This window comes from Pristiophorus japonicus, chromosome 32, assembly GCF_044704955.1.
Source record: "Pristiophorus japonicus isolate sPriJap1 chromosome 32, sPriJap1.hap1, whole genome shotgun sequence".
Taxonomy (NCBI): domain Eukaryota; kingdom Metazoa; phylum Chordata; class Chondrichthyes; family Pristiophoridae; genus Pristiophorus; species Pristiophorus japonicus.
In genome coordinates, this window is record NC_092008.1 from 8,713,090 (window position 1) to 8,739,834 (window position 26,745).

Sequence of the window (26,745 nt, forward strand, 5' to 3'; positions counted from 1 at the left end):
CCCTCCGTCCTCCCTGTCCCCCCCCCTCCGTCCTCCCTGTCCCCCCCCCTCCGTCCTCCCTGTCCCCCCCCTCCGTCTTCCCTGTCCCCCCCCCTCCGTCCTCCCTGTCCCCCCCCCTCCGTCCTCCCTGTCCCCCCCCCTCCGTCCTCCCTGTCCCCCCCCCTCCGTCCTCCCTGTCCCCCCCCTCCGTCCTCCCTGTCCCCCCCCCTCCGTCCTCCCTGTCCCCCCCCCTCCGTCCTCCCTGTCCCCCCCCCCTCCGTCCTCCCTGTCCCCCCCCTCCGTCCTCCCTGTCCCCCCCCTCCGTCCTCCCTGTCCCCCCCCCTCCGTCCTCCCTGTCCCCCCCCCTCCGTCCTCCCTGTCCCCCCCTCCGTCCTCCCTGTCCCCCCTCGTCCCCCCCCCCTCCGTCCTCCCTGTCCCCCCCCTCCGTCCTCCCTGTCCCCCCCCTCCGTCCTCCCTGTCCCCCCCCTCCGTCCTCCCTGTCCCCCCCCCTCCGTCCTCCCTGTCCCCCCCCCTCCGTCCTCCCTGTCCCCCCCCCTCCGTCCTCCTGTCCCCCCCCCTCCGTCCTCCCTGTCCCCCCCCCTCCGTCCTCCCTGTCCCCCCCCTCCGTCCTCCCTGTCCCCCCCCTCCGTCCTCCCTGTCCCCCCCCTCCGTCCTCCCTGTCCCCCCCCCTCCGTCCTCCCTGTCCCCCCCCCTCCGTCCTCCCTGTCCCCCCCCCTCCGTCCTCCCTGTCCCCCCCCCTCCGTCCTCCCTGTCCCCCCCCCTCCGTCCTCCCTGTCCCCCCCCCTCCGTCCTCCCTGTCCCCCCCCCTCCGTCCTCCCTGTCCCCCCCCTCCGTCCTCCCTGTCCCCCCCCCTCCGTCCTCCCTGTCCCCCCCCTCCGTCCCTCCCTGTCCCCCCCCTCCGTCCTCCCTGTCCCCCCCCCTCCGTCCTCCCTGTCCCCCCCCCTCCGTCCTCCCTGTCCCCCCCCCTCCGTCCTCCCTGTCCCCCCCCTCCGTCCTCCCTGTCCCCCCCCTCCGTCCTGTCCCCCCCCCTCCGTCCTCCCTGTCCCCCCCCCTCCGTCCTCCCTGTCCCCCCCCCTCCGTCCTCCCTGTCCCCCCCCCTCCGTCCTCCCTGTCCCCCCCCCTCCGTCCTCCCTGTCCCCCCCCCTCCGTCCTCCCTGTCCCCCCCCCTCCGTCCTCCCTGTCCCCCCCCCTCCGTCCTCCCTGTCCCCCCCCTCCGTCCTCCCTGTCCCCCCCCCTCCGTCCTCCCTGTCCCCCCCCCTCCGTCCTCCCTGTCCCCCCCCCTCCGTCCTCCCTGTCCCCCCCCCTCCGTCCTCCCTGTCCCCCCCCCTCCGTCCTCCCTGTCCCCCCCCCTCCGTCCTCCCTGTCCCCCCCCCTCCGTCCTCCCTGTCCCCCCCCCTCCGTCCTCCTGTCCCCCCCCTCCGTCCTCCGACTGGAGGAGACGGCCCAGCCAAACACCACCTCTCTCGGGGCAGCCCAAAAAGCTCCGGATAGATGAAAACAGTGACCGAGATGTTTTTTTGTCTTTGTTCACAGCTCAGTGTCGATGATTTCACTGTGTATGGTGGGGCATACGGCAACAAGCAAGAGAGTGCATTCCCCAACTTGCAGGTAGGTGTCTGTACCCACCGATGCGCCCAGCTCCCCACTCGCGCTCGCCCCCGTGCAGTGCCGGTGGGGACAGATCTGTCGCTGTACAACACTGGGGTACAAACATGAACCCTCACTCCAGCAGTGTCTGATGTTGATGTTTCATTTTCTCTCTCTCCTTTCTCCCCTCCCCCCCCCCGCCAACCCCCCCAACCCTGCCCCGGGCGAGTGCAGAATGCCTTGGAAACCTCTCCGTCCTCTCTGGTGCTCCCCTCGGTGGATTGGCACGCCACAGGCTCGCTGCTCCCCTCTCTGCAGGCACAGACGGGCGGGAGCCCTCTCTACGTGGACCAGCTGACCATCCGGGACCTGCGCCTCAACGCCAGCGTCTCCTCGCTGCTGGTCGTCCGACTGCCCTACAGTTCCAGGTAACGTCCGGCCGTGTCTCCCTCCCTCCCAGACTTGGGCGGAGACTGTGGGTGGGGGGGAGGCTGGGCGGAGACTGCGGGGAGGGCGGGGGGTTTGGGTGGAGACTGCGGGGGGGGGGTATTTGGGAGGGGCGGGGCGTGCATGTTCAAGTGGACACCGGCCACAGGCTCAATGGAGAGGGTGGGGTGAGGTGAGGGAGTTTGTTGTATTCGTTCACGGGATGTGGGTGTCGCTGGCAAGGCCGGCATTTATTGCCCGTCCCTAATTGCCCCTTGAGAAGGTGGTGGCGAGCCTCCTTCTTGAACCGCTGCAGTCCGTGTGGTGAAGGTGCTCCCACAGCGCTGTTGGGGAGGGAGTACCAGGATTGTGACCCAGCGACAATGAAGGAACGGCCGAAATGTTTCCAAGTCGAGGGATGGTGTGTGTGTCTCAGAGTGGGCAATGTGGAGATGCTGGTGTTCCCATGCGCCTGCTGCCCTTGTCCTTCCAGGCGGTGGAGGTCGCGGGCCAGGGAGGCACCGCTGAAAAATCTTTCTCTTGGAATCCGATGCGAGAGGTGCTGGAGGGGCTCCTCCGAAACAGGCAGGACTGGTGTCTTGTGCGGATTTGGCCTTGCTGGAGCGATTCCCTCTGGAGGGGATTGATGTGTCAGATCAAACGGCCAGTGTCGGTCGAGGGGCCCCGAGTCCATGAGCTAATGGACGGGGCCTGGAATGTGGGGTTGGGGCCGGGCTCAGTGGGGGTACTGTAAATGCGGTTCAGAGTATAACCCGTTGGATTGTTCTCTCCTCAGCTCCATCCTGATGCCTCCGAAAGAAGCCCTCGCGGGCAACGGTACGTTTTTCTGGTTTCCCAAAGAATTTACAGCTGCAAACAGCCCCAGCGGTGCCGGTGTTTGTGCTCCTCCCCAACCCCTCTTCATCTCCCCACATCACCATCTCCTCCTATTCCTTTCACCCTCATGTGTTTATCCATCAAAAGAAACGGGAGGGGGGAAAAAATCGGCGAGCCCTGTCCCCTAATCGCTGCCCAGATTGCTAGGCTTCTGCGTCCGTTCAGATGTCTGTCGAGAAGAGGTTGGGGCTTGGGTTTGCGATGGCCGCCCCCCCCACCCGGGTTGAACATCATCAGAGGCAGTCCCTCAAAATCGAGGGAAGACTTGCTTCCACTCTAAAAGTGAGTTCTCAGGTGACTGCACCGTCCAATACGGGAATTAGTCTCTGTCACAGGTGGGACAGACAGTGGTTGAGGGAAGGGGAGGGTGGGACAGGTTTGCCGCACGCTCCTTCCGCTGCCTGCGCTTGCTTTCTGCACGCTCTCGGCGACAAGACTCGAGGTGCTCAGCGCCCTCCCGGATGCACTTCCTCCACTTGGGGCGGACTGGTCTTTGGGCCCAGGGACTCCCAGGTGTCGGTGGGGATATTGCACTTTTATCAGGCAGGCTTTGAGGGCGCCCTTGAAACGTTTCCTCTGCCCACCTGAGGCTCGCTTGCCGTGAAGGAGTTCCGAGTAGAGCGCTTGCTTTGTGGGGGGGTCGTGCTATGTGGCGAGGACAGGCTGGTGGAGGACCTTTGTCTTACGGATGTTTAGTTTAAGGCCCATGCTTTCGTGCGCCTCAGTGAAGATGTTGACTATGACTTGGAGTGCAGTGCGCAGACTAGCTCGACGACCGAGGTTGGGACAGTCTTGGACCTTTCCTGGAGACGACGAAGGTTGAACAGGTTCCCACTGGTTCTGTCGTTTAGTTCCACTCCAGCGGGGAGCTTGTTGTGTGAAGTGGAACATTGCACCGAGGAAGATCGAGAAGAGGGTTGGCGCGATAACGCAGCCCTGCTTGAACCCGACCCGGACGTGGATTGGGTCTGTAATGAATCCGTCGGTCAGGATCGCGGCCTGCATGTCATCGTGGAGCGATGGTGCCGAATGCTCCATCGCCACTCGCGGTTGACAGGATCAAAGGCCTTTGTAAGGTGGTTGAACAGGCAGCGTGCAGCAAGCCCACTTTTGAGTTACCTGGAAGGAAAGCGGGTGGGAGTCCGTGCCTTGAGGGGAGGAGGGGGTTGGTTAACTGCAATGATTCATTACTGTGTATGTGGGGGATGTATTACCCGTGCCGAGGGTCACTGGATTGGTTCCTGGAATAAGAGTGTTCTATGAGGAGCGAGGCCCTATACTCTCGAGTTTAGAAGAATGAGAGGTGATCTTGTTGCTACAACAACAACTTGTATTTATATAGCCCCTTTAAAACGGTGAAATCTCCCAATGCCACAAAAATTTGACACCGCATAAGTAGAAATTAGCCCAGGTGACCAAAAGCTTGGTCGAAGAGGTTAGTTTTAAGGAGTGTCTTGAAGGAGCAGCGAGAGGTTATGGCAGGGAGAGAAGAGGGAAGATTCTGAGGGGGATTGACAGGGTAGATGTAGGGAGGATGTTTCCCCCCCCCGGGCTGGAGAGTCTAGAACTCTGGGGGTCACAGTCTCAGGATAAGGGGTCGGCCATTTAGGACCGAGATGAGGAGGAATTTCATCACTCGGAGGGTGATGAATCGTTGGAATTCTCTGCCCCAGAGGGTTGTGGATGCCGAGTGTCTCAATATATTCAAGGCTGAGATCGATAGATTTTTGGACTCTAGGGAATCAAGGGATCGGGCGGGAAAGTGGAGTTGAGGCGGAAGATCAGCCGGGATCTCATTGAATGGCGGAGCGGGCTCGAGGGGCTGAATGGCCGACTCCTATTTCTTGTGAAATGGCACTAAAGAGTGACAAATGACCAGGTCTGGCACAGACGCAATGGGCCGAATGGCCACCTCCTGTGCTGTCAATTTCTGTGGTTATATAACCAGGTGGTATTCATCCCAGGGTATTGAAGGATGTAGGTGAGAACATTGCAGCTTCCCTAATTCTAAACCTTCCAAATGTTGGGCGGACCACACACCCCGCTTGCCCCGATACGAGACTCCCAAAGCAACGCTCTGCTCGGAACTCCTACACGGCAAGCGAGCCCAAGGTGGGCAGAGGAAACGTTTCAAGGAATGGGCAGAGAAACGTTTCAAGGACACCCTCAAAGCCTCCTTGATAAAGTGCAACATCCCCACTGACACCTGGGAGCCGCTGGCCAAAGACCAGTCCGCTCTAAGTGGAGGAAGAGCATCCGGGAGGGCGCTGAGCACCTCGAGTCTCGTCGCCGAGAGCGTGCAGAAAGCAAGCGCAGGCAGCGGAAGGAGCGTGCGGCAAACCAGTCCCACCCTTCCCTCAACCACTATCTGTCCCACCTGTGACGGAGACTGTAATTCCCGAATTGGACTGTTCAGTCACGAGGGAACTCACTTTTGGAGTGGGAGCAAGTCCTCCTCGATTTCGAGGGACAGCCTATGATATGATGACTCTTCCAACATTCTGTCGCTTCCTGAACCGTTCCTTTAGTTTGGAAAATTGCGCTATTTGAGAGGGGGAAACCAGGTAATTATAGACCAGTCGGGGAACTTACAGGAGTCTATAGTTAAGGATAGAGCGACTGAACGCCGTGAAAGTTTTGGCGATCAGCCGTGATTTTATTGAAGGGGCTCCTAATTCTAAATTTCTTAACTCATGGCTGTGTGCTATCTTCCAGATAACATGGTGGGGCAGGTGTTGCAGACGCTGAAGGCTGAGAGCGTTCCTTTCATCGCGATACTCACTGCCACCAGACCATCTCGGGTAAGCAAACATTGAAAGCAAACATGCCGGTGCAGCGAGCAGTTAGGAAGGCCAATGGTATGTTGGCCTTCATTGCAAGAGGATTTGAGTACAGGAGCAAGGATGTCTTACTACAGTTATACAGGGCCCTGGTGAGGCCGCACCTGGAGTATTGTGTGCAGTTTTGGTCTCCTTATCTAAGGAAGGATATACTTGCCATAGAGGGAGTGCAGCGAAGGTTCACCAGACTGATTCCTGGGAGGGCAGGACTGTCGTATGAGGAGAGATTGGGTTGACTGGGCCTGTATTCACTGGAGTTTAGAAGAATGAGAGGGGATCTCATTGAAACGTATAAAATTCTGACGGGGTTGGACAGACTGAATGCGGGGAGGCTGTTTCCCTGGGCTGGGAAGTCTCAAACAAGGGGTCACAGTCTCAGGATACTGGATAGGAAATTTAGGACCGAGATGAGGAGAAATTTCTTCACTCCGAGGGTGGTGAACCTGTGGAATTCTCTACCACAGAAGGCTGTGGAGGCCAAGTCACTGAATATATTTAAGAGGGAGATAGATAGATTTCTAGTCACAAAAGGCATCAAGGGGTATGGGGTGTTGAGATAGAGGATCAGCCATGATATTGAATGGCAGTGCAGGCTCGAATAGCCAACTCCTGCTCTTTTCTATGGGCTAGACTTTCCACTTGAGATCGCTGGGCAACTGTGTTCTGAATTGGACATCTTTCTCTCTCTCTCCCTGTAATCTTTTTTTTTTCTCCCTCTCCTCTCTATCTCTGTCTTCCTCCTCTCTTTCTCTTTCTTTCTATCCTTTCCCTTTCCCTTTTTCTCTCTTTCTCTTTCTTTTTTTTTCTCTCGCTCTCTTTTCCCCCCTCCCTTGCCTTCCACGCATATGTGGATGACCCCTGACCTCCCGAAACGCGGGAAAACCTGTCCACCAAAAAAAACGCATGCGCAGAAGGCTGTTGCTAGGGAAGCGCTTGCCTTCCACATCGCTGGGCCAAAAGTCGCTATCCAAAAAATGGGCGATGTTCCAATGATCGTGACGGCGGCCACATCGCCCATTTTTGGGGCGTTAGCCAGCAAAGTGGAAAGTCTAGCTTTCTGTGTATATTCAATCTATATTAACGACTTGGAAGAAGGGCCCGAGTGTAAGGTAACCAAGTTTGCTGATGATACAAAGATGGGAGGAAAAGCAATATGTGAAGAGGACACAAAAATCTGCAAAAGGACATAGGCAGGCTAAAAAATTTGGCGTGTGGAGTATAAAGTTGGAAAGTGTGAGGTTATGCACTTTGGCAGAAAAAAAATCAAAGAGCAAGTTATTATTTAAGTGGAGAAAGATTACAAAGTGCTGCAGTACAACGGCACCTGGGGGTACTTGTGCATGAAACACAAAAGGTTAATATGCAGGTACAGCAAGTGATCAGGAAGGCCAATGGTATCTTGGCCTTTATTGCAAAGGGGATGGAGTATAAAAGCAGGGAAGTCTTGCTACAGTTATACAGGGTATTGGTGAGGCCACACCTGGAGTACTGCGTGCAGTTTTGGTTTCCATATTTACGAAAGGATATACTTGCTTTGGAGGCAGTTCAGAGAAGGTTCACTCGGTTGATTCCGGGGATGAGGGGGTTGACTTATGAGGAAAGGTTGAGTAGGTTGGGCCTCTACTCATTGGAGTTCAGAAGAATGAGAGGTGATCTTATCGAAACGTATCAGATTATGAGGGGGTTTGACAAGGTGGATGCAGAGAGGATGTTTCCACTGATGGGGGAGACTAGAACTAGGGGGCATGGTCTTAGAATAAGGGGCCACCCATTTAAAACAGATGAGGAATTTGTTCTGATGGTTGTAAATCTGTGGAATTCGCTGCCTCAGAGAGCTGTGGAAGCCGGGACATTGAATATATTTAAGACAGAGATAGACCGTTTCTTAACCGATAAGGGGGCGGGCGGGGAAGTGGAGCTGAGTCCATGATCGGATCAGCCATGATTGTATTAAATGGCGGAGCAGGCTCGAGGGGCCGAATGGCCAACTCCTGCTCCTAATTCTTATGTAAATTACACCTCGGATTCTTGTGTCGTGACACGCGGAAGCTTGTAGCCCCGGCAAACTCTCGAAACCTCAGCTGCTCTCTCTCTCTCCCACCACTAACCCCGCTTCTCTCCGCAGATTGTCCGCGAGGTCTCGGCCGCTGTGCTGCGGGCGGGCCGTCAGCTGCTGGCCAAGGAGGCGCCGGCACCCTACCCCCCCATCTCCTTCAACGGCACGACCGGCGGCCCCTGCCTGCTCTTCTGGGCGGCCAGGATCCAGATCGCCAAGGCCGACAAGCTGATCGACCTGACCAACAGGACCTTCGGGGAGAAATCTGGAGTCCGGCTCGGCAGTGGCACTTTGTGCACCAATCAGACCACCAAGTACGTGGGCCCCGAGACCACCCGCCTCCTCGTCACTTCACCTCCAGACCATCGGGGGGCGGGGTCTCTCTCTCTCTCTTCTCCCCCCCCCCCCCCCGGCCGCAGAGTCAGAAGGTCGTGAGTCCGAGCCCCCACTCGTAGAATCACAGTACAGCACAGCACGAGGCCATTCGGCCCATCGAATCAGCACCGGCTCTCAAAGACCAATTCCACACCCCCCCCCCCCCCCAGCTCTTTCCCCACATCGCTGCAATTTTTTTCTCCCAAGTATTTCCCCAATTTCCTTTCAAAAGCCACGATTGAGTCTGTCCCCTCCACCCTCTCGGGCCGTGCGCTGCAAATCCTAACTGCTCAGTGTTTTTTTTTAAAAAGAAAGCTTTTCCTTAAGTCGTCTGGTTCACTCTGTGTCCTCTGGTTATCGACCCCCTCACCCACTGGAAACGTATCTCCCGATCTGCTCTATCCAAACCCTGTTGTGATTTTGAACACCCTTATCGAATCTCCCCTGAACCTTCTCTGCTCTAAGGAGAACAACCCCAGCTTCTGCAGTTCCTCCACGTAATTGAAGGCCCTCGTTCCTAGTTCTGGTTTACCCTTGCAACTGGAAGCATCTTCTCTACGTCTACCCTATCAAACCCCGTTTGTAATCTCGTGCCTGTTGCCGGTCTCTGCCCGGTGATCCCCAGCACTGGAAAGTGTGGACGGAATCGTGTCTGGCTGGCTCCGACCGCCCATAGGGTATGGGTCACAGAAGGCAGAAGGACCCCCTGTGCCTTGGGAGAGGGTACTGGGGCACCATTAGTGCTGACGTTGTCTCCTGACGCATTCTCTCTCTCTTTCAGCCTGGTTCTCGAGTATGAAAATGTGGAGGAGTTGGGCGCCCTAAAGATCATGTAAGTATTGATGCAAAAGCAACACTACCCTTCTCGTTACAAAGGAATGTATGTTGTGGTAGGACACATCAAGTTGCCTGACACGAGACTCCCAAAGCAAGCGCTCTACTCGGAATTCCTACACGGCAAGCGAACCCAAGGTGGGCAGAGGAAACGCTTCAAGGACACCCTCCTTGATAAAGTGCAACATCCCCACCGACTCCTGGGAGTCCCTGGGCCCAAAGACCAGTCTGCCCTAAGTGGAGGAAGTGCATCCGGGAGGGCGCTGAGCACCTCGAGTCTCGTCGCCGAGAGCAGCAGAAACCAAGCGCAGGCAGCGGAAGGAGCGTGCGGCAAACCAGTCCCACCCTCCCCTTCCCTCAACCACTGTCTGTCCCACCTGTAGACAGGGACTGTGGTTCTCGTATTGGACTCTTCAGTCACCCTGAGAACTCAGAGTGGAAGCAAGTTTTCCTTGATTTCGAGGGACTGCCTATGAGGAGACAAGGTGGTTAAGAAGGCATAAGGCATACGGAATACTAGCCGAGGCATGAAATGCAAGAGCAGGGAGGTTGTGCTTGAACTGTATAAAACACTGGTTAGGCCGCAGCTGGAGTACTGCGCACAGTTCTGGTCACCGCATTACAGGAAAGATGTGATTGTACAGGAGAGGGTGCAGAGGAGATTTACCAGGATGTTGCCGGGACTGGAGAATTTTAGCGATGATGAAAGATTGGAGAGGCTTGGATTGTTTTCTTTGAAACAGAGGAGGCGGAGGGTAGACTTTATTGAGGTGTGTAAAATAATGAGCCTGGATAGGAAGGATTTATGTCCCTTACAGAGGGGTCAACAACCAGGGGGCACAGATTTAAAGTAATTGGGGGGGGAGGTTTCAAGGGGATTTGAGGGGAAATGTCTTCACCCAGAGGGCGGTGGGGGTCTGGGGTGGAACTCACGGCCTGAAAAGGCGGTAGAGGCAGAAAACCTCACCACATTTGGATGTGCAGCTTGAAGTGCCGTAACCTACAGGGCTACGGACCCAGAGCGGGAAAGTGGGATTGGGCCGGGATGGCTCTTGGTTGGCAGCGTGGACACGATGGGCTGAATGGCCTCCTTCCCAGCCGTAAATTTCTGAAAGGCCAACGTTGCATTAGACTTTGATTATTTTTTTTTATACCTGACTTCCAATGTTCCTTTTAAAACTTTGGAGGGGGCGGGGGCACGGCCCATTCAAACTACACCTCGTGTGCGGTTTCGACCGTTGTAATACAGGTGAGTGGCCTGCTCCAGACCACTACGCGGCCTCTCAGCTGAATGGAGCATTGTTGACCACTAGGTTTGTGAGATCGGTCATCATAGGCAGTCCCTTGAAATCTAGGAAGACTTGCTTTCACTCTAAAAGTGAGTTCTCGGGTGACTGAACGGTCCAATCCGGGAATTACAGTCTGTCACAGGTGGGACAGATAGTCGTTCAGGGAAAGAAACGTAGAAAATAGGTGCAGGCCATTCGGCCCTTCGAGTCTGCACCACCATTCACTACGATCATGGCTGATCATTTTTGCAACTTTAGTACCCCATTCCTGCTTTCTCTCCGTACCCCTTGATCCCTTTAGCAGTAAGGGCCACATCTAACTCCCTTTTGAATATATCGAAGGAACTGGCATTAACAACGTTCTGTGTAGAGAATTCCACAGGTTCACAATTGAGTGAAGAAGTTTCTCCTCATCTCGGTCCTAAATGGCTTACCCCTTACCCTTAGACTGTGACCCCTGGTTCTGGACATCACCAACATCGAGAACATTTTTCCTGCATCTAACCTGCCCAATCCCATCAGAATTTTATGTTGCTATGAGATCCCCACTCATTCATCTAAATTTCAGTGAATGTAAGCCTAGTCGATCTAGTCTTCATGTCAGTCCTGCCTTCCTGGGAATCAGTCTGGTGAATCTTAGCTGCACTCCCTCAATAGCAAGAATGTCCTTCCTCAGATTAGGAGACCAAAACTGTACACACTATTCAAGGTGTGGCCTCACCAAGGCCCTATACAACTGCAGTCAGACCTCCGGGTGCGTGGGGAGTCTGGTTTGCCGCACGCTCTTTCCTTCTGCACGCTCTCGGCGACGAGACTCGAGGTGCTCGGCGCCCTCCCTGATGCACTCCCTCCACTTAGGGCGGTCTTTGGCCAGGGACTCCCAGGTGCCGGTGGGGATGTTGCACTTTATCAGGGAGGCTTTGAGGGTGTCCTTGTAACGTTTCCTCTGCCCACCTTTGGCTCGCTTGTCGTGAAGGAGTTCCGAGTCGAGCGCTTGCTTTGGAGTCTCGTGTCGGGGCATGCGGACAATGTGGCCCTGCCCAGCGGAGCTGGTCGAGTGTGGTCAGTGCTTCGATGTTGGCCTGGTCGAGGACACTGACGTTGGTGCGTCTGTCCTCCCAGGGGATTTGCAGGATCTTGCGGAGACAACGCTGGTGGTATTTCTCCAGCGATTTGACTTGTCTACAGTACATGGTCCACATCTCTGAGTCATACAGGAGGGCGGGTATCACCACAGCCCTGAAGGGAGCATTGTTGACCACCAGGTTTGAGTGATCTGTGCGCACGGAGAGACCTCTGGATCTCTTTGGACCTCCGCTGTTCCAAGCCCCTCACCATTTAGGTGATACTCGGATCTGCCCTTTTTTGGGTCCAGAATGGATGCGTGAAATCGTAGAACAGAACTGCACAGAAGGTGGCCATTCAGTCCATCGAGTCTGCACTGGCTCTTTCCAAGAGCTCTTTCCCCGTATCCTGGCATTTTTTTCTCCTTCCAAGTATTTATCCAACTCCCTCTTTGAAGGCTACTATTGAATCTGTATCCACCAGATTTTTTGCCCTTTCCCAGATTTTTTTTGTCCCTAAATTGGCCTGGGTTTTTATCTGTTTTTTTTTGCCTCTCCCAGGAGATCACATGGCTCCTGTTAGGGTGGAGTGTCGAATGTTTCAGTGTGAGGGGTGTCGCAGTTGTGGCGAAGCGGACTGGTTGGGCTGGGTGCTCTTTACCTTTGCGCCATTGTTCATGGGTTTGTATGGGTTTGTATGTAACCTTCTGGGCCGTGCGGCTCTTTGTCGGCCACAATGGGCCAAAATGGCCTCCTTCTGCGCTGTAAATTTCTTGTTTCTGATTCGATGTTTCTAATAATCCAGACACGCGAGTTTGTATACCACCACGGCAGCTGGGGAATTTAAATTCAGCTAATTTTAATAAATCTGGAATTTTAAAAGCTAGTATAAGAACACAAGAATTAGGAGCAGGAGTCGGCCATGTGGCCCCTCGAGCCTGCTCCATCATTCAATGAGATCATGGCTGATCTACCTCGACTCCACTTTCCTGCACTGTCCCCATCTCCCTTGATTCCTTTAATATCCAAAAATCTCGCGATCTCATCGTTGAAGAAAGACTGGATCGACTGGGCTTATATTCACTGGAATTTAGAAGAATGAGGGGGGATCTCCATAGGAACATATAAAATTCTGACGGGACTGGACAAGTTAGATGCAGGAAGTATGTTCCCGAAGTTGGGGAAGTCCAGAACCAGGGGACACAGTCTAAGGATAAGGGGTAAGCCATTTAGGACCGAGATGAGGAGAAACTTCTTCAGAGAGTGGTGAACCTGTGTAATTCTCTACCACAGAAAGTTGTTGAGGCCAATTCATTAGATATATTCAAAAGGGAGTTAGGTGTGGCCCTTGCGGCTAAAGGGATCATGGGGTAGGGAGAGAAAGCAGGAAAGGGGTACTGAGGTGAATGATCAGCCATGATCTTATTGAATGGTGGTGCAGGCTCGAAGGGCCGAATGGCCGCCTCCTATTTTCTATGAATATACTCAAAGACTGAGCCTCCACAGCCCTCTGGAGCAGAGAATTCCAAAGATTCACCACACTTTCAATGAAGAAATTTCTCCTCAGTCGTAAATGGCTGACCCCTAATTCTGAGACTCTGAGCCCCCTGGTTCTGGACTCCCCAGCCCGGGGGAAACATCCTCCCTGCATCTACCCTGTCGAGCCCTTTCAGTAATTGTGACCATGAAACTACCGGTTTGTCAGAAAAACCCACCCAGTTCACTCATGTCCTTTTTAAGAGAGGGAAATCTGCCACCCTTGCCTAGTCTGGCTGATATGTGATTGGCTCTTAACTGCCCCTCTGAAACAGCCCATCAAGCCACTGTTGTACCAAAGCCAGCACTGTGCGAGTTAGGTGAATCATGGCAGCGAGGAAGATCGAGAAGAGGGTTGGTGCGATGACTCAGCCCTGCTTGACCCCCGGTCCGGACGTGGATTGGGTCTGTAATGGACCCATTGGTCAGGATCACGGCCTGCCTGTCGTCGTGGAGCAGGCGGAGGATGGAGCCGAACTTCTGGGGGCAACCGAAACAGAGGAGGGCGCTCCATCGTCCCTCGCAGTTGACGGGGTCAAAGAAGGCCATGTACAAGGGTTGGTGCTGTTCCATGCATTTTTCTTGCGCTGTAAAAATCATGTCCTTTGTACTCAGTCGAGCACGAAATCCGCACTGTGACTCTGGGAGGAGCTCACTGGACTGCAGCGGTTCAAGGCGGCGGCTCACCACCACCTTCTCGGGGAGAACAGGGATGGGCAATAAATGCCGGCCTTGCTAGCGACGCCCATATCCCAAAATAAAATTTATCCTAGCCGGTTTTGCTCACTATCTTATCAATGCTTCTTTCTAATGTTATGCTGGAACTTTCTGAAGAAGGATGTAACTAGTAGAGTGGACAAGGGAGAACCAGTGGATGTGGTGTATTTGGACTTTCAAAAGGCTTTTGACAAGGTCACACACAAGAGATTGGTGTGCAAAATCAAAGCGCATGGTATTGGGGGTAATGTACTGACCTGGATAGAGAACTGGTTGGCAGACAGGAAGCAGAGTCGGGATAAACGGGTCCTTTTCAAAATGGCAGGCAGTGACTAGTGGGGTACCGCAGGGCTCAGTGCTGGGACCCCAGCTCTATACAATATACATCAATGATTTAGATGAAGGAATTGAGTGTAATATCTCCAAGTTTGCAGATGACACTAAACTGGGTGGCGGTGTGAGCTGTGAGGAGGACGCTAAGAGACTGCAGGGTGATTTGGACAGGTTAGGTGAGTGGGCAAATGCATGGCAGGTGCAGTATAATGTGGATAAATGTGAGGATATCCACTTTGGTGGCAAAAACACGAAGGCAGAATATTATCTGAATGGTGGCAGATTAAGAAAAGGGGAGGTGCAACGAGACCTGGGTGTCATGGTTCATCAGTCATTGAAAGTTGGCATGCAGGTACAGCAGGTGGTGAAGGCAAATGGTATGTTGTCTTCATAGCGAGGGGATTTGAGTATAGGAGCAGGGAGGTCTTACTGCAGCTGTACAGGGCCTTGGTGAGGCCTCACCTGAAATATTGTCTTCAGTTTTAGTCGTCTCATCTGAGGAAGGACATTCTTGCTATTGAGGGAGTGCAGCGAAGATTCACCAGACTGATTCCCAGGATGGCTGGACTGACATAGGAGAGGCTGGATCGACTGGGCCTTTATACATGAGTTTAGAAGGATGAGAGGGGATCTCATAGAAATATATAAGATTCTGACGGAACTGGACAGCATAGATGCGGGAAGAATGTTCCCGCCATTGGGAAAGTCCAGAACCAGGGGTCACAGTCTAAGGATAAGGGGTAGGCCATTCAGGACTGAGATGAGGAGAAACTTCTTCACTCAGAATTGTGAACCTGTGGAATTCTCTACCGCAGAGAGTTGTTGATGCCAGTTCATTGGGTATATTCAAGAGGGAGTTAGATTTGGCCCTTCCGGCTAAAGGGATCAAGGGGTATGGTGAGAAAGCAGGAAAGGGGTACTGCGGGAATGATCAGCCATGATATTGAATGGTGGTGCAGGCTTGAAGGGCTGAATGGCCTAATCCTGCACCTATTTTCTATTTTTCTACACTACTTACTGTACCACCGATTTTCGTTTCATCGCCAAACTTGGCTATTCTGTTGTCCAAATCATTGATAAATATAGTGAATAATTGAGGCCCCAGCTCAGATCCTTATGGGACAGCATTTCCCCTCGTATCTCCTCCAAACCTCCCCCCAGTTACTTTCAATCTATGCCCCCTGGTTGGTGACCCCTCTGCCAAGGGAAACGGGTCCGTCCTATCCACTCTATCCAGGCCCCTCATCATTTTATACACCTCAATCAGGTCTCTCCTCAGCCTCCTCTGTTCCAAAGAAAAAAGACACAGCCTATCCAATCTTTCCTCATCGCTAAAATTCTCCAGTCCTGGCAACATCCTGGTAAATCTCCTCTGTACCCTCTCCAGTGCGATCACATCTTTTCCTGTAATGTGGTGACCAGAACTACACGCAGTACTCCAGCTGTGGCCGAACTAGTGTTTTATACAGTTCAAGCTCTTAAAGGGATTTTTTGTTGTCTTTTCTCCCCCCTCCCCCCAGCTTCCGGATGTCCAACCAGTTATACCGGGTGTCGGCCAAATACTGGTTCACCCTGGACCAAGTGGAGATTAACTCTGACAAGGACGCCGTGGTGTTCAACGTCACACAGGTCTACGCCCCGGCCATTTACTCGTACCACTGCAAGTACGTCGCTCATGAGCCGCAGTCCAGCTCCATCCTGCAGTGGACTTCCAGCAACGACAAATGGAGGGTCATCTTCGAGGATTTTCAGGTACAGGGCCGGGAGCACTTCCCTCCCCGGGGTATCCGTGATTCTAAACATAAATCCCCCTTCTCCCGAACCCTTCGATTAGATTCCAGTCTGTAACTCACGGGTATCCGTTATTGTATATATAACCGCCCCCCCCCCCCGAACCCCTCGATTAGATTCCAGCCTGTAATTCACTCCCGGGTATCCGTTATTCTATACAAACCCCTCGATTAGATTCCAGCCTGTAACTCACTCCCGGGTATCTGTTCTATATATGAACCCCTCGATTAGATTCCAGCCTGTAACTCACTCCCGGATATCCGTTATTCTATATATAAACCCCCCCTGAACCCCTCGATTAGATTCCAGCCTGTAACTCACTCCCGGGTATCTGTTATTCTATACAAACCCCTCAATTAGATTCCAGCCTGTAACTCACTCCCGGGTATCTGTTGTTCTATATATAAATCCCCCGAACCTCTCGATTAGATTCCAGCCTGTAACTCACTCCCGAGTATCCGTTATTCTATATATAAACCCCCCGAACCCCTCGATTAGATTCCGGCCTGTAACTCACTCCCGAGTATCCGTTATTCTATATATAAACCCCCCGAACCCCTCGATTAGATTCCGGCCTGTAACTCACTCCCGGGTATCTGTTATTCTATATATAAACCCCCCGAACCCCTCGATTAGATTCCGGCCTGTAACTCACTCCCGGGTATCTGTTATTCTATATATAAACCCCCCCCGAACCCCTCGATTAGACTCCAGCCTGTAACTCACTCCCGAGTATCCGTTATTCTATATATAAACCCCCCGAACCCCTCGATTAGACTCCAGCCTGTAACTCACTCCCGAGTATCCGTTATTCTATATATAAACCCCCCCTGAACCCCTCGATTAGACTCCAGCCTGTAACTCACTCCCGAGTATCCGTTATTCTATATATAAACCCCCCCGAACCCCTCGATTAGATTCCGGCCTGTAACTCACTCCCGGGTATCCGTTATTCTATACAAACCCCTCGATTAGATTCCAGCCTGTAACTCACTCCCGGGTATCTGTTGTTCTATATATAAAACCACCATTACTGACACATGGTCATGGAGATATTGTTGCTGGGAATATATCGGGCTAAAGCTGCTGCTGTTCTGCCCCTCCCACCCCCCGCAGATCCAGGGCTTCGGTGTGAAAGGCCTGAAGTTCGAGTACGCCAGCGACTGCGCCGGTTTCTTCACGCCCGCCATCTGGATGGGGCTCCTCACCACCCTGCTGATGCTCTTTATCCTCACCTACGGGCTGCACATGATCACCAGCCTCAAGACCATGGACCGCTTCGACGACCCCAAGGGCCCGTCCATCTCTGTGCCGCAGACCGAGTGAGGGCCTACCCCACCCACCGAGTGAATGGGATCTTCCTCTCCCCACCCCCCGAGTGAATGGGATCTTCCTCTTCCCTCCCCCCCCCGCCCCCCAGAATGGCCCATCTGCTTGACTGGCGTGTGTTGTTTAATTTAATGTGAATTGAATCGTGAGCGTTTTCCCCCCCCACCCCCTCCCATTTAAGGGGGTCTGTGATTCTGTGCAGAGACCCTTCCCCCACCTCCAATGTATATATATCAGTTGCTTTCTGCTGCAAATTACATTCCTGAAAGCAATCCGGCCGACTGAATTGTGTTTGTATATGATTAGCATCCCCGGGAGTTGGAAACGTGGATTAATTATAAAATCTTTTTTTCTTCTTCTTCAATGCATTAACTGACGGGTCGGACTGAACATTGACGGCGCGGGTGTTGGCTCAAAACCCGCCCCGCAGTTCCGGCCCGGTAGATTGGGGGGGTTGCAATTGCGCTCCAGCTGTCCTTGGGATCGGAGGCGGGTCGAGTTCCCGAAGGGCGGTCCCTCGGCCCACGTCGCCGGGTCCAGAGGCTTTCAAGCGCGTTCCCGTTCCGGCAGCGATTGGAGACGGAAGGGGTTGATCGAGGTCAATGGGTGGAAGAAGCTGCCCCCTAGTGCCCGCAACCCCCCCCCCGCCCCCCAAAACCCTGCTGCTTATTGAAAGTGCCGCACTGCTGTGTATGGTGAGCGTTTACACAAAGGTGCTGGGGCTATAGAGGGACGTAGTGTTGGAGCCCCTCCCCAACGCATGCTCTGTGTCGGATCTCGCTGGCCAACGTGGGCACGGTTGCCGGGACCGTGAGGGGCTCGGCCCACCAGATACACCAAGGTTAACCTGCCGGAGCTGTCCCTCCATAACGTGCTGCCTAAAAAAAAAAAAAAAACAACCTCGCCCCCTCGGAGAACGCTGAGCAACCTGGTCGTGTGACGCTTACCGATCTCCGCTGCTAATGGCACGGGCTGGCGAGCCACCCATCTCCGCGCGCGCCCCCCCCCCCCCCCGAGGGGGGCGATTAGCGCGTCCGTTCCGCGCTTCGGTCCGTTCCGCGCACGCTTCACCTCCACCCAGCTGCCCGCTCGGGGCAAATGTTTGAAAAATCGAGTTCTATTTAAGTGTTCCGATTATGTAACAGATGTGAATATTATATCGTTTGAATGTGTTTGTGTAAAATATGGAGAGAAAAAATGGCCACGGCTGTAACCCTTCCCGGCCCGCGACAGTCCTGGATTGAGAAGCAGCGCCATTGGAAGGACTGCAGCCTCGTCTAACCCACGGGTCTGGTCAATGGCTCAAGTGAAATAGTGTGGGACACTGCGTCAAGCCTGTGTGGACCAATATTGCTTTGTCTGTGTGTTTTTCCAGCTGCGAATGGGTCCTGCGGATTTTGCGCTCGTTGTAAAATTCAATAAAAGATCGAGTAACCCCTCCAGTGTGCCGACGGGTGTCATTTCGTGTCTTGTTGGTGCTCAACAGTTAGTAACTGGGCTCTGAAACACCTTCCGCTGCAGGTACAGCACGGGGTTAGATACAGAGTAAAGCTCCCTCTACACTGTCACATCAAACACTCCCAGGGTAGGTACAGCACGGGGTTAGATACAGAGTAAAGCTCCCTCTACACTGTCCCCATCAAATACTCCCAGGGCAGGTACAGCACGGGGTTAGATACAGAGTAAAGCTCCCTCTACACTGTCCCCATCAAACACTCCCAGGGCAGGTACAGCACGGGGTTAGATACAGAGTAAAGCTCCCTCTACACTGTCCCATCACACACTCCCAGGGCAGGTACAGCACGGGGTTAGATACAGAGTAAAGCTCCCTCTACACTGTCCCATCACACACTCCCAGGGCAGGTACAGCACGGGGTTAGATACAGAGTAAAGCTCCCTCTACACTGTCCCATCACACACTCCCAGGGCAGGTACAGGGGGTTAGATACAGAGTAAAGCTCCCTCTACACTGTCCCCATCAAACACTCCCAGGGCAGGTACAGCACGGGGTTAGATACAGAGTAAAGCTCCCTCTACACTGTCCCATCAAACACTCCCAGGGTAGGTACAGCACGGGGTTAGATACAGAGTAAAGCTCCCTCTACACAGTCCCATCAAACACTCAGGGCAGCTACAGGGGGTTAGATACAGAGTATAACACCATCCGTTGCTACAGCGCCTTTCACCATCTCTAGACATCCCAAAACGCTCCGGAGCCAATGAAGTACTCCTTTAGAAGTATGGTCACTGTTGCAATACAGGAGACAATTTGCGCAAACCTAGACCTCACACACCGCACTGTGATAATGACCAGATCATCTGCTTTAGTGATGTTGGTTAAGGGATAAATATTGGCCCCAGGATGCCAAGGAGCCCCCCTCCCCCAACCTGCTGCTCGACCAATAGTGGGCGTGGGATCTTTCACATCCACCTGGAAGACGGACCCTCCCACGGTGCGGCGCTCCCTCGGTGCCGCCCCTCCGACAGTGCGGCGCTCACTCTGTGCCGTCTCCGGGGGGGGGGGTGTGTGGGTCCTGATTATGGGGCTCACATCTGTGGAGTGAGGGTTCCCAAACCACGAACTCTCTATCTCATCCACACACTCTGTTCCTGGGGTAGAACACTCCTGTGCACGTTGTCAGCTGAGCCGGGAAGAAAAAAAACACTTTTTTTTTGCCTAGCGATTCTTTTGACAACTGTGTGGTTTGCTGGGGTCAGTCGCAGCCCAGAGCAGGTGGCAATGTCGGGCGAGAGCTCGATAATAGCGAGCAGCGGTGGAGCGCTTGGCTGTGCGAGCACTATTCCAGTGAGGGCTGAATACTGACTCAGTGACGTGATGAGGCTGGGCTGCGAGGCGACAGGTCTCATCATCGGCGGTTCCTCGAACGAGGGTGACTTGCTTCCGTATGGGTTCACAGATGTTTCAATGAAGGACCCGATGTTCCAGTCCTGAACTCCCAATTGAGGGGGTGGAAGATGCCTGTGCGTGGATTTTTTTTTTTTTACGTGGGGTGACCGTTGCACACCAGACACCACACGGGCTCGACAGAGCGAGGTCTTGGTCCAGTGGCAAAGGTAAACCAGGACGACTGGAGACCTGCTTCTGCTACACTGACCTAGTGCGCGCACAGATCGCACAGTGTGGGCTGGGCCCGTGCTGCCCCTGGGCTCTTCTGGTCGATTCACTGCCCGACATGCACGCACAACCGGTTCCAGAGCTTGCCAGTGCTGACTCTGCCGGAGCTGAGCACGGGTTCCTGTTCAACGCTGAACAAAAGCTACTTGGCGGCTCCAACTGCGATGACACAGCAGCATTACTCTCTGCCCTGCCTCTCGCACTCCGCCTAAGCCGACCAGTGTCAGGAAGCAGCCTTTAGTTTCCTGTGGCGAGCATTCGGTAAGTGGCTTTAACCACGGAGGGAGGGGTTTGGGGTTTTTTCAAAGGATTTCCGTGAAGGAAGAACAGCTACTTGTATGTATTATAGCACTTTTAATGGAGTAAAACGTTCACAAGCAGTGTTGTAGGACAGAGCAGATCAATTTGACACCGAGCCACCTCGGAAGAAATTAGGACAGGTGACCAAAGAGGTAGGTTTTAAGGAGCGTCTTAAAGCTAGGCGGAGAGGTTTAGGCAGGGAGTTCGAGAGCTTGGGGCTCGGGCAACAAGGCACGGCCACCGATGGTGTGGCGACTATAATCATGGATGCTCAGGAGGACAAAATTAGAGGAGTGCAGACATTTCGGGGACATGGGGCTGGAGGAGGTTACAGAGATAGGGAGGGGTGTAGGGGCTGGAGGAGGTTACAGAGATAGGGAGGGGTGTAGGGGCTGGAGGAGGTTACAGCGATAGGGAGGGGTGTAGGGCTGGAGGGGGTTAGAGAGATAGGGAGGGGTGTAGGGGGTTACAGAGATAGGGAGGGGTGTAGGGGCTGGAGGAGGTTACAGAGATAGGGAGGGGTGTAGGGGCTGGAGGAGGTTACAGCGATAGGGAGGGGTGTAGGGCTGGAGGGGGGTTAGAGAGATAGGGAGGGGTGTAAGGCAGGAGGGGGTTAGAGAGATAGGGAGGGGTATAGGGCTGGAGGGGGTTACAGAGATAGGGAGGGGTGCAAGGGCTGTAGTAGATTACAGAGATAGGGGCTGGAAGGGGTTACAGAGATAGGGAGGGGAGGAGGGTACAGAGATAGGGAGGGGAGTAAGGCTGGAGGGGGTTACAGAGATAGGGAGGGGGAGGGGCGAGGGGCCTTGGAGGGATTTGTAAACAAGGATCAGAATTTTGAAATTGAGGTATTGCTTAACCAGGAGCCAATATAGTTCGGCGAGCACAGGGGGTGAACGGGACTCAGTGCAAGTTAGGACACGGGGCAGTGAGCACAGGGGGTGATGGGTGAGTGGGACTCGGTGCGAGTTAGGACACGGGGCAGAGAGCACAGGGGGTGATGGGTGAGCGGGACTCGGTGCGAGTTAGGACACGGGGCAGCGAGCACAGGGGGTGATGGGTGAGCGGGACTCGGTGCGAGTTAGGACACGGGGCAGCGAGCACAGGGGGTGATGGGTGAGCGGGACTCGGTGCGAGTTAGGACACGGGGGCAGCTGAGTTTTGGATGACCTCTAATTTGCGTCGGGTCGAATGTGTGAGGCCGGCCAGGAGTGCATTGGAATGGTCAAGTCTGGAGGTAACAAAGGCACGGATGACGGTTTCAGCAGCGGATGAGCTGAGGCAGTTGGCAGAGACGGGCCATGTTACGGAGGGTAGAAACAGGCGGTTTTAGTTATGCCGCGGATATGTGTCCGGCAGTTCATTTCAGGGTCAAACCGCGGGTGGGAGGAAGGTGAGTGGGGTGAGTAGGGTTGTTAAAACTGGCCTCCGCACCCTTCGAGGCGTCAGTTAGAGCACCCCGCGTGGGTTTCACAACCCGACAGCGCCGCCCTCCCCGTGCGAATAGCCTTGCGTCACAGTTCCAGGTTCACGTGAAGAATGGCCCCTTGTTGGATGTGCGGGGGTGGTGGGGAGATGGATGGCTAACCCCATAGAGCGAGAGTCGGCAGGATAGGGTGATGGGGTGCGGGGAGGGGGGGGTGAAATGTGCCCCCGTGCTTTGAGCCCCGTAGGTCAGGAGCTACCAAGAATCCCATCCCAGCCCAAATTCAGCACCGCTCACTCTCTCTGTCTCTGGTTTTGGGGAGGGAGAGGGATTACGAGATTCATTCTCATGATCACGAACCCCCCCACAGTGCCTCAAACTGCTGCAAAGCATGTTCGGGCGTTGTGTCAGCATGGGATTAGGCTCGGCGGTGATGCCTCCCTTTGCCGAATAGCCCGCTGGCCGCTCGGGCCTCTGTACCCCTGCGGGGGTCACTGCCTTTTTGGGGGCAAACGGGAGGGGATTGTGTTGCAATGGAAGCCCCATTTCAGTCTAGTTCTCTCTCTCTCTCTCTGCCCTCCCCTTGCAATCTCAGCTCCGGCCATGAGACGGGCCGTTTTGTTCAGCGTCCTGGTGGCCTGTGAGTGCTGCCTTGCCTTCCGCATCTGCTCCTTCAACGTCCAGTCCTTTGGGGAGACGAAGGCCGGCAATCAGCGCACTATGAGAATTCTCGTCAAGGTACGTGGTCACTCTCCGAAGGGAGGCTGCCCAGGGGGAAAACCCCTCTCGATTCTGCTGACATCCTTGTAAACCTTGTTTTGCACCTCCTCCAAAGGTTATATTCCGAAATTGTTGAAGTCGATGCTGATTCCAGAGCTGTAGACTCACAGAAATTCACGGCACAGAAGGAGAACATTTCGGCCCATCATGTCCGCGCTGGCCGACAAGGAGCCATCCCAGCCTAATCCCACTTTCCAGCTCTGGGTCCGTAGCCCTGTAGGTTACATCACTTCAAGCGCACATCCAAATGTGGTGAGGGTTTCTGCCTCTGCCACCCTTTCAGGCCGTGAGTTCCACCCCAGACCCCAACCAACCCCTGGGTGCAAACACTTCCCCTCTTAACCTCCCCCCAATTACTTTCGATCGATGCCCCCTGGCTGTTGACCCCTCTGCCTAGGAAAATAGGTCCTTCCTATCCACTCGATCCAGGCCCCTCATAATTTTATACACCTCAATCACCAGACTGATTACCGGGATGGCAGGACTGACATATGAAGAAAGACTGGATCGACTAGGCTTATATTCACTGGAATTTAGAAGAATGAGAGGGGATCTCATAGAAACATATAAAATTCTGACGGGATTGAACAGCTTCGATGCAGGAAGAATGTTCCCGATGTTGGGGAAGTCCAGAACCAGGGGTCACAGTCTAAGGATAAGGGGTAAGCCATTTAGGACCGAGATGAGGAGAAACTTCTTCACTCGGAGAATTGTGAACCTGTGGAATTCTCTACCACAGAAAGTTGTTGAGGCCAATTCACTAAATATATTCAAAAAGGAATTAAATGTGGTCCTCACTACTCGGGGGATCAAGGGATATGGCGAGAAAGCAGGAATGGGGTACTGAAGTTACATGATCAGCCATGATCTTATTGAATAGTGGTGCAGGCTCGAATGGCCTGCCCCTGCATCTATTTTCTATGTTTCAATCAGGTCTCCCCTCAGCCTCCTCTGTTCCAAAGAAAAACAGACCCAGCATCTCCAATCTTTCCTCATGGCCAAAATTCTCCAGTCCAGGCAACATTCTTGTAAATCTCCTCTGCGCCCTCTCCAGTGCGGTCACATCCTTCCTGTAATGTGGTGACCAGAACTGCACGCAGTACTCCAGCTGTGGCCTAACCAGTGTTTCATACAGTTCAAGCATAACCCCCCTGCTCTTGTAATTCTATGCCTCGACTAATAAAGGCAAGTATTCCGTATGCCTTCTTAACCGCCTTAGCTACCTGGGCTGCTACCTTCAGCGATCCGCGGAAGGCTGTAAAATGCCTAAACGAAAGATGAGGTGATGTTCCTCATGAGCTTGCGTTGAGCTTCATTGGAACAGTTTACGAGGCCGAGGATGGAGATGAGGGAGAGGGGCAGGGAATTAAAGTGACAGGCTCAGAGTCACACTTACGGACTGATACACACCCTATCTAGTCTCATCTTTTGTTTCTTAACTTGTGCCATTACCATCTCAAGTTGCCCCGCCATCCTTTTGTCTCTCAAATCTCTCCTGCCTTCCACCCTATCACAGACCTTCCCTTCTGTTTTTTTCCTCCCTTCCTCCTTTCCCTGCCTCTGCACTTCCTTAAGAATCTGTCACATTTCAAACTTTTGCCAGTTCTGACGAAGGGTCATCGACCTGAAACGTTAACTCTGTTTCTCTCTCCACAGATGCTGCCTGATCCGCTGAGATTTCCAGCGTTTTCTGTTTTTATTTCAGATTCCAGCATCCGCAGTATTTTGCTTTAGTATATGGCGACCAGAACTGTGCACAGTGCTCCAAGTGCGGTCTAACCCTGGTATATGGAGACCAGAACTATGCACAGAGCTCCCAGTGTGGTCTAACCATGGTATATGGAGACCAGAACTATGCACAGAGCTCCCAGTGTGGTCTAACCATTGTATATGGCGACCAGAACTGTGCACAGAGCTCCAAGTGCAGTTTAACCCTCGTATATGGAGAGCAGAACTATGCACAGAGCTTCAAGTGCAGTTTAACCCTGGTATATGGAGACCAGAACTATGCACAGAGCTCCAAGTGTGGTCTAACCCAGGTATATGGAGACCAGAACTGTGCACAGTGCTCCAAGTGTAGTCTAACCCTGGTATATGGAGACCAGAAATGTGCACAGTGCTCCAAGTGTAGTCTAACCCTGGTATATGGAGACCAGAACTGTGCACAGTGCTCCAAGTGTGGTCTAACCCAGGTATATGGAGACCAGAACTGTGCACAGAGCTCCAAGTGTGGTCTAACCCAGGTATATGGAGACCAGAACTGTGCACAGAGCTCCAAGTGTGGTCTAACCATGGTATATGGAGACCAGAACTGTGCACGGTGCTCCAAGTGTGGTCTAACCCAGGTATATGGAGACCAGAACTGTGCACAGAGCTCCAATTGTGGTCTAACCATGGTATATGGCGACCAGAACTGTGCACAGAGCTCCAAGTCTGGTCTAACCATGGTATATGGCGACCAGAACTGTGCACAGTGCTCCAAGTGCAGTTTAACCCAGGTATATGGAGACCAGAACTGTGCACAGTGCTCCAAGTGCAATTTAACCCAGGTATATGGAGACCAGAACTGTGCACAGTGCTCCCAGTGTGGTCTAACCCAGGTATATGGAGACCAGAACTGTGCACGGTGCTCCAAGTGTGGTCTAACCCAGGTATATGGAGACCAGAACTGTGCACGGTGCTCCAAGTGTGGTCTAACCCAGGTATATGGAGACCAAAACTGTGCATGTGCTCCAAGTGTGGTCTAACCCAGGTATATGGAGATCAGAACTGTACACAGTGCTCCCAGTGTGGTCTAACCAAGGTATATGGAGACCAGAACTGTGCACGGTGCTCCAAGTGTGGTCTAATTCAGGTATATGGAGACCAGAACTGTGCGCAGTGCTCCAAGTGTGGTCTAACCCAGGTATATGGAGACCAGAACTGTACACAGTGCTCCGGGTGTGGCCTAACCAAGGTTCAATACAGGTTTAACATAAAGTCTCTGCTTTTTCATTCTCCCCCGCTAGAAATGAACCCTGGGCTGGGTTGGTCGTGATACTTGGAGGCTCTTGGGTTGGAACCAACACGTGAAGACTGATTCACTTGACCGAACAACTACAGGCCTTGACCATTTTCAGGGGAGAAGATTGGGGTGGGGGGGAGCGGCAGGGGATAATTCATTTGCGAAGCCTTCTGTCCCGTGTGAATAACCCCAGGTCTGCTTCTGTTGGGAATAGATTGTGGCGCGGTGCGATATCTGCCTGATCATGGAGGTCCGTGACTCAAAGGGCAGAGCACTGGCTCAGCTGATCAAGGAGCTAAACAGGTGAGGGTTGTGTCAGCCCCATCACCCCCCCACCCCGCTCTGCCAATTCTGTGTCTTGGGGCATTTGGCTCCATCTTGTGCAGTCGTGCGCTTCATGAACCCTGCCCTGGGCAGAGGTCCTCTGCTTATCGTGTTGTGCTCAAGTCCGTCGTTGCCTGTCCAGTGATGTTCGTCCTGTCCATAAGAACATCAGAAACAGGAGCAGGAGTCGGCCATTCGGCCCCTCGAGCCTGCTCCGCCATTTAATACGACCATGGCTGATCCGATCATGGACTCAGCTCCACTTCCCCGCCCGCCCCTTCACTCCCGTATCGCTCAAAAATCTGTCTACCTCCGCCTTAAATATATTCAATGACCAAGCCTCCACAGCTCTCTGGGGCAGAGAATTCCACAGATTCACCAGAAGAAATTCCTCCTCATCTCCGTCTTAAATGGGCGACCCCTTATTCTGAGACCGTGCCCCCTAGTTCTAGTCTCCCCCATCAGTGGAAACATCCTCTCTGCATCCACCTTGTCGAGCCCCCCTCATTATCTTATACGTCTCGATAAGATCACCTCTCATTCTTCTGAACTCCAATGAGTAGAGGCCCAACCTGCTCAACCTTTCCTCATAAGGCAACCCCCTCATCCCCGGAATCAACCGAGTGAACCTTCTGTGAACAGCCTCCAATATCATTCCTTAAATACAGAGACTGAAACTGCACGCAGTACTCCAGGTGTGG

General features: G+C 53.7%; 2 protein-coding genes across 2 annotated transcripts in view; both read left to right on the plus strand.

The window, feature by feature from the left end:
• Positions 1 to 18,516, plus strand: part of LOC139240453 (V-type proton ATPase subunit S1-like) — a 24,106-nt gene extending 5,590 nt beyond the window's left edge. Inside the window, exons 3-10 of the mRNA XM_070868986.1 lie at positions 1,534 to 1,608; positions 1,822 to 2,015; positions 2,810 to 2,850; positions 5,626 to 5,711; positions 7,876 to 8,120; positions 8,963 to 9,013; positions 15,475 to 15,706; positions 16,862 to 18,516. Of these exons, the coding sequence (XP_070725087.1) occupies positions 1,534 to 1,608; positions 1,822 to 2,015; positions 2,810 to 2,850; positions 5,626 to 5,711; positions 7,876 to 8,120; positions 8,963 to 9,013; positions 15,475 to 15,706; positions 16,862 to 17,071 (1,134 nt within the window). The 3' untranslated portion in view covers positions 17,072 to 18,516. The remainder of the gene's footprint in view (positions 1 to 1,533; positions 1,609 to 1,821; positions 2,016 to 2,809; positions 2,851 to 5,625; positions 5,712 to 7,875; positions 8,121 to 8,962; positions 9,014 to 15,474; positions 15,707 to 16,861) is intronic.
• Positions 18,517 to 20,535: 2,019 nt separating this feature from the next.
• The window catches only part of LOC139240614 (deoxyribonuclease gamma-like), a 28,836-nt gene continuing 22,626 nt past the window's right edge, over positions 20,536 to 26,745 (plus strand). The window contains exons 1-3 of the mRNA XM_070869169.1: positions 20,536 to 20,546; positions 22,532 to 22,674; positions 25,935 to 26,023. Coding sequence (XP_070725270.1) covers positions 22,540 to 22,674; positions 25,935 to 26,023 — 224 coding nt within the window. The 5' untranslated portion in view covers positions 20,536 to 20,546; positions 22,532 to 22,539. The remainder of the gene's footprint in view (positions 20,547 to 22,531; positions 22,675 to 25,934; positions 26,024 to 26,745) is intronic.